At 42.0% G+C, this 7500-nt stretch overlaps 1 protein-coding gene across 2 annotated transcripts in view; it reads right to left on the bottom strand.

The window, feature by feature from the left end:
- Positions 1-7500, bottom strand: part of nectin3b (nectin cell adhesion molecule 3b) — a 72011-nt gene that overhangs the window by 9217 nt on the left and 55294 nt on the right. For both annotated transcript variants that reach the window (XM_061897758.1, XM_061897759.1), the window contains exon 6: positions 1123-1267. In XM_061897758.1, coding sequence (XP_061753742.1) covers positions 1123-1267 — 145 coding nt within the window. The remainder of the gene's footprint in view (positions 1-1122; positions 1268-7500) is intronic.

Below are 7500 nucleotides of genomic sequence, written 5' to 3'. Positions count from 1 at the left end.
TTTGTTACGAAGCCACGCTGTTGTAACTCGTGCTGAATGTGGCTTGGCATTGTCTTGCTGAAATAAGCAGGGGCGTCCATGAAATTAATGGTGTATTCATAGATGTGTAAGTTACCCATGCCTTCTGGATGGTTCGCTTCCCCTTTGGTCCGGATGACACGCTGTGGAATATTTCCAAAAACAATTTGAAATGTGGATTCGTCAGACCACAGAACACTTTTCCACTTTGCATGAGTCCATCTTAGATGATCTCGGGCCCAGAGAAGCCGGCGGCGTTTTTGAATGTTGTTGATAAATGGCTTTCGCTTTGCATAGTAGAGCTTTAACTTAAACTTACAGATGTAGCGACCAACTGTATTTAGTGACGGTTGTTTTCTGAAGTGTTCCTGAGTCCATGTGGTGATATCCTTTAGAGATGGATGTCTGTTTTTGATACAGTGCCGTATGAAGGATCGAAGGTCACGGTCATTCAATGTTGGTTTCCGGTCATGCGTGGAGTGATTTCTCCGGATTTTCTGAATCTTTCGATGATACAATGGACCGTATATGTTGAAATTACTAAATTTCTTGCAATTGCACTTTGAGAAAGGTTGTTCTTAAACTGTTTGACTATTTGCTCACGCAGTTGTGGACACATGGGTGTACCTCGCCCGATCCTTTCTTCTGAAAGACTGAGCATTTTTTGGGAAGCTGTTTTTATACCCAATCATGGCACCCACCTGTTCCCAATTAGCCTGCACACCTGTTGGATTTTCCAAATAAGTGTTTAATGAACATCCCTACTTTATCAGTACATATAAAACTCATATGGAAACGGGGTTTGTATACATATATATATATCTATGTAAATATATATATATATCTATGTAAATATATATATATATATATATATATATATATATACATAATGTACTGTTAAACTACTAAATGTAACTTTGAGCAAATTGCAAACAGCCCCATTAGCAGAAGCGAGAGTACACCAAAGAGTTTCCTTCCAGAGGCACTGCTGTCTGGCACCCCTGTTAGAGCGCATGCAGAAATGCAACATTCTCACCAGAGTGTGAAGGAGAACTCTCTGCTGCTCCTCTGTCAAACTACATTTTAATGAACTATTTGACTTACACCTTGTCCGAAAACGCCGGTAGCGGGGCCTTGCGGGCGGTGACAAGGACGATGAAGAAGACTGTGATGAGGAAGAGAGCGAGGACAGCGCCTATCACTGCTCCGGCAACAGCGATGGAGTTTGACCTTTGAGCCTGTGACTGGTCTGTGTGGGGAAAAAAAGACCCGGTTAGTTGTCATAGCTGCTAAACTACATGATGGCGAGACCACCAGTATACAACACAACACCTGTCACTAACAGCTGCCTTCTGGTCATGTCTGTCCGTTATTGTTAAGAATCAATTCTATTAAATGTGCTAGATTTATTTCAATAGATTACTTATATATATATATATATATACACATATACACACACACACAAATATATATATATATATATGTGTATGTATAAATGTGTATATATATATATATATATATATGTGTGTGTATAAATGTGTGTATATATATATATATATATATATATATATATATGTGTATTTACATATGTGTGTGTATATATATATATGTGTGTGTATATATATATATATATATATATATATATATATATATATATATATATATATATATATATATATATATATATATATATATATATATATATATATATATATATATTGGGAAATTGTGTTAAATGTAAATATAAACAGAATACAATGATTTGCAAATCATTTTTAACGCATATTCAGTTGAATATGCTACAAAGACAACATATTTGATGTTCAAACTGTTAAACATTTTTCTTTTTGCAAATAATCATTAACTTTAGAATTTGATGCCAGCAACACGTGACAAAGAAGTTGGGAAAGGTGGCAATAAATACTGATAAGGTTGAGGAATGCTCATCAAAAAACTTATTTGGAACATCCCACAGGTGTGCAGGCTAATTGGGAACAGGTGGGTGCCATGATTGGGTATAAAAACAGCTTCCCAAAAAATGCTCAGTCTTTCACAAGAAAGGATGGGGCGAGGTACACCCCTTTGTCCAAAACTGTGTGAGCAAATAGTCAAACAGTTTAAGAACAATGTTTCTCAAAGTGCAATTGCAAGAAATTTAAGAATTCAACATCTACGGTCCATAATATCATCAAAAGGTTCAGAGAATCTGGAGAAATCACTCCACGTAAGCGGCATGGCCGGAAACCAAAATTGAATGACTGTCACATCCGATTTCTCAGACGGCACTGTATCAAAAACCGACAATCTCTAAAGGATATCACCACATGGGCTCAGGAACACTTCAGAAAACTACTGTCACTAAATACAGTCCGTCGCTACATCTGTAAGTGCAAGTTAAAGCTCTACTATACAAAGCGAAAGCCATTTATCAACAACATCCAGAAACGCCGCCGGCTTCTCTGGGCCCGAGATCATGTAAGATGGACTGATGCAAAGTGGAAAAGTGTTCTGTGGTCTGAGGAGTCCACATTTCAAATTGTTTTTGGAAACCGTGTCCTCCTGAACAAAGAGTAAAAAGACCATCCAGATTGTTATAGGCGCAAGTTGAAAAGCCAGTATCTGTGATGGTATGGGGGTGCATTAGTGCCCAAGGCATGGGTAACTTACACATCTGTGAAGGCACCGTTAATGCTGAAAGGTACATACAGGTTTTGGAGCAACATATGTTGCCATCCAAGCAAAGTTATCATGGACGCCCCTGCTTATTTCATCAAGACAATGCCAAGCCATGTGTTACAACAGCGTGGCTTCATAGTAAAAGAGTGCTGGTACTAGAATGGCCTGCCTGTAGTCCAGACCTGTCTTCCATTGAAAACATGTGGCGCATTATGAATTATATTCATATAGCGCTTTTTCCTCAAGTGACTCAAAGCGCTTTACATAGTGAAACCCAATTGTGGCAGGGGGCGTGGTCAGCGCGTTCCCTGCGGACGGGGTGTGTGCAGAAATCGGTCATGAAGCAGTTGACAGGTGAGTGGATAATCTCAGCTGGAACGAGTTATCTAATCACCTGTTCCTTTATTAGCAACGCGGGAGACCGTGATCGGGAGGACGGACGACACTGAGGGGAGCGTGCTGAAAAGCCAGAACCCAGAAGGACTCGAAAAGGGACTTGCAAGAGGGGCTGCAAAGCCTAATTGATTGTTGTGTAAATATCAAAAGTTGTAAAGACCCCTGAGTGAAGTGTGCGGAAGTCACTGATCCAGAAGACGCAGGTACGAGACTTGCTACACCAATATCTAAGTTACAATTAAACCAGTGTGGGTGGCACTGGGAGCAGGTGGGTAAAGTGTCTTGCCCAAGGACACAACGGCATTGACTAGGAAGGCGGAAGCGGGGATCGAACCACGCAACCTTCAAGTTGCTGGCACGGCCGCTCTACCAACCGAGCTATACCGATCTACTATATTTATTTTATTATTTATTTATATATATATCCAAGATGGCGGCGCCCGGACGGGCTGCGACATCGCGGAGCTCCTGCTAAAGATGGAACATTTGGCAGAAATACCGGACAATTCTACAAACTTTATGGCTGGCTCACATCGTGGTCACTCCGTGATCACGCACGACCGCCAGACACTTCTGGATGTGGACATATCGGGCCGTTTTGGACTGATAGACGCGTGCATGCTAGACGTGCTAACTAGCATGGGAATAATTCGGCGGATACATCCAGCGGCCTGTGAAGCAGGGGAGTATAGTAGCAGCGGGGGCCGTCCACGGAGCAGACGCCAGCGGTGTGTTCGGAAACGCGGATGCCGAGCGGGGCTAAAAACAAAGCAGAAGGCTAATCCCCACAGAACACCACTTCCCTCCATCCTGAAGCCGGATTTAAATGGAAGATGCGAGACTACTGGTCTGGGTAAGGAGTCAGTTAAATTAGAACAAGTTTTTTCTGCTTTGAGTGTTTCAGAGTTGGACATGTGTTTTACTGAGGTGGCTAACTATGATGCGTGCAGTTTATCAAAGCAACAAACAAACAATCGGAAAATCCCCGTTACTGCGGTGGCTAACCATGATGCGTGCAGTTTATCAAAGCAACAATCAAACAATCGGAAAATTCCCGTCGTATCAATTCCTAGATATGGTCGTAATTATACTAAATGCACTGGGCATAATAAACACAACATTATTAATATTGCTACTACGGATAATTTGATCAAAAATTCCCTAAAACAGCCCACTACCTATAATATAGGTTTTTTAAACATAAGATCATTGTCTCCCAAAACGTTGTTAGTTAATGACATTATCAGAGACAACAATCTTAACGTCATCGGTCTCAGCGAAACCTGGCTTAAACCAAACGACTTTTTTGCGCTAAATGAGGCATGTCCTCCTAACTTTACACATGCGCATATTGCCCGTCCGCTTAAAAGGGGTGAGGGGGTCGCACTAATATACAACGAAAACTTTAACCTTAGTCCTAACATAAATAATAAATATAAATCGTTTGAGGTGCTTACTATGAGGTCTGTCACACCGCTGCCTCTACACCTGGCTGTTATATACCGCCCCCCAGGGCCCTATTTGGACTTTATCAATGAATTCTCAGAGTTTGTTGCTGATCTAGTGACACACGCCGATAATATAATCATAATGGGGGACTTTAATATCCATATGAATACCCCATCGGACCCACCGTGCGTAGCGCTCCAGACTATAATTGATAGCTGTGGTCTCACACAAATAATAAATGAACCCACGCATCGCAACGGTAATACGATAGACCTAGTGCTTGTCAGGGGTATCACCGTTTCCAAAGTTACGATACTCCCGTATACTAAAGTAATGTCCGATCATTACCTTATAAAATTCGAGGTTCAGACGCATGTTCGTCAAACTAATAATAATAATAACTGCTATAGCAGCTGCAACATTAATACGGCCACAACGACAACTCTTGCTGACCTACTGCCCTCGGTAATGGCACCATTCCCAAAATATGTGGGCTCTATTGATAACCTCACTAACAACTTTAACGACGCCCTGCGCGAAACCATTGATAACATAGCACCGCTAAAGTTAAGAAAGGCTCCAAAAAAGCGCACCCCGTGGTTTACAGAAGAAACTAGAGCTCAGAAATTATTATGTAGAAAGCTGGAACGCAAATGGCGCACGACTAAACTTGAGGTGCACCATCAAGCATGGAGTGATAGTTTAATAACTTATAAACGCATGCTTACCTTAGCTAAAGCTAAATATTACTCAAATCTCATCCACCGTAATAAAAACGATCCTAAATTTTAGTTTAGTACGGTAGCATCGCTAACCCAACAAGGGACCCCTTCCAGTAGCTCCACCCACTCAGCTGATGATTTTATGCAATTCTTTAGTAAGAAAATTGAAGTCATTAGAAAGGAGATTAAAGACAATGCGTCCCAGCTACAACGGGGTTCTATTAACACTGATACGATGGTATATACGGCGGATACTGCCCTCCAAAATAGTTTCTCTCGTTTTGAGGAAATAACATTAGAGGAATTGTTACAACGTGTAAATGGAATAAAACAAACAACATGTTTACTTGACCCTCTTCCTGGGAAACTGATCAAGGAGCTCTTTGTATTATTAGGTCCATCAGTGCTAAATATTATAAACTTATCACTTTCCTCGGGCACTGTTCCCCTAGCATTCAAAAAAGCGGTTATTCATCCTCTTCTTAAAAGACCTAACCTCGATCCTGACCTCATGGTAAACTACCGACGGGTGCCTCACCTTCCCTTTATTTCAAAAATCCTCGAAAAAATTGTTGCGGAGCAGTTAAATGAACACTTAGCGTCTAACAATCTATGTGAAACCTTTCAATCCGGTTTCAGGGCAAATCACTCCACGGAGACAGCCCTCGCAAAAATGACTAATGATATATTGCTAACGATGGACTCTGATGCGTCATCTATGTTGCTGCTCCTCGATCTTAGCGCTGCTTTCGATACTGTCGATCGTAATATTTTATTAGAACGTATCAAAACACGAATTGGTATGTCAGACTTAGCCCTGTCTTGGTTTAACTCTTATCTTACTGATAGGATGCAGTGCGTCTCCCATAACAATGTGACCTCGGACTACGTTAAGGTAACGTGTGGAGTTCCCCAGGGTTCGGTCCTTGGCCCTGCACTCTTCAGCATCTACATGCTGCCGCTAGGTGAAATCATACGCAAATACGGTGTTAGCTTTCACTGTTATGCTGATGACACCCAACTCTACATTCCCCTAAAGCTGACCAACACGCCGGATTGTAGTCAGCTGGAGGCGTGTCTTAATGAAATTAAACAATGGATGTCCGCTAACTTTTTGCAACTCAACGCCAAAAAAACGGAAATGCTGATTATCGGTCCTGCTAGACACCGAACTCTATTTAATAATACAACTCTAACATTTGACAACCAAACAATTAAACAAGGCGACACGGTAAAGAATCTGGGTATTATCTTCGACCCAACTCTCTCCTTTGAGGCACACATTAAAAGCGTTACTAAAACGGTCTTCTTTCATCTCCGTAATATATCGTTAAAATTCGCTCCATTCTGTCCACTAAAGACGCTGAGATCATTATCCATGCGTTTGTTACGTCTCGTCTCGATTACTGTAACGTATTATTTTCGGGTCTCCCCATGTCTAGCATTAAAAGATTACAGTTGGTACAAAATGCGGCTGCTAGACTTTTGACAAGAACAAGAAAGTTTGATCACATTACGCCTGTACTGGCTCACCTGCACTGGCTTCCTGTGCACTTAAGATGTGACTTTAAGGTTTTACTACTTACGTATAAAATACTACAAGGTCTAGCTCCATCCTATGTTGCCGATTGTATTGTACCATATGTCCCGGCAAGAAATCTGCGTTCAAAGGACTGCAGCTTATTAGTGATTCCCAAAGCCCAAAAAAAGTCTGCGGGCTATAGAGCGTTTTACGTTCGGGCTCCAGTACTCTGGAATGCCCTCCCGGTAACAGTTCGAGATCCCACCTCAGTAAAAGCATTTAAGTCTCACCTTAAAACTCATTTGTATACCCTAGCCTTTAAATAGACTCCCTTTTTAGACCAGTTGATCTGCCGTTTCTTTTCTTTTTCTTCTATGTCCCACTCTCCCTTGTGGAGGGGGTCCGGTCCGATCCGGTGGCCATGTACTGCTTGCCTGTGTATCGGCTGGGGACATCTCTGCGCTGCTGATCCGCCTCCGCTTGGGATGGTTTCCTGCTGGCTCCGCTGTGAACGGGACTCTCGCTGCTGTGTTGGATCCACTTTGGACTGGACTCTCGCGACTGTGTTGGATCCATTATGGATTGAACTTTCACAGTATCATGTTAGACCCGCTCGACATCCATTGCTTTCCTCCTCTCCAAGGTTCTCATAGTCATTGTCACCGACGTCCCACTGGGTCATTATTGTCACCGATGTCCCACTGGGTGTGAGTTTTC

This window comes from Nerophis ophidion, linkage group LG04 (assembly GCF_033978795.1).
Source record: "Nerophis ophidion isolate RoL-2023_Sa linkage group LG04, RoL_Noph_v1.0, whole genome shotgun sequence".
In the NCBI taxonomy this organism is placed as follows: Eukaryota; Metazoa; Chordata; class Actinopteri; order Syngnathiformes; family Syngnathidae; genus Nerophis; species Nerophis ophidion.
The sequence above is the reverse complement of the archived record's forward strand: the minus strand, read 5'-3'. Positions and strand labels throughout refer to the sequence as shown.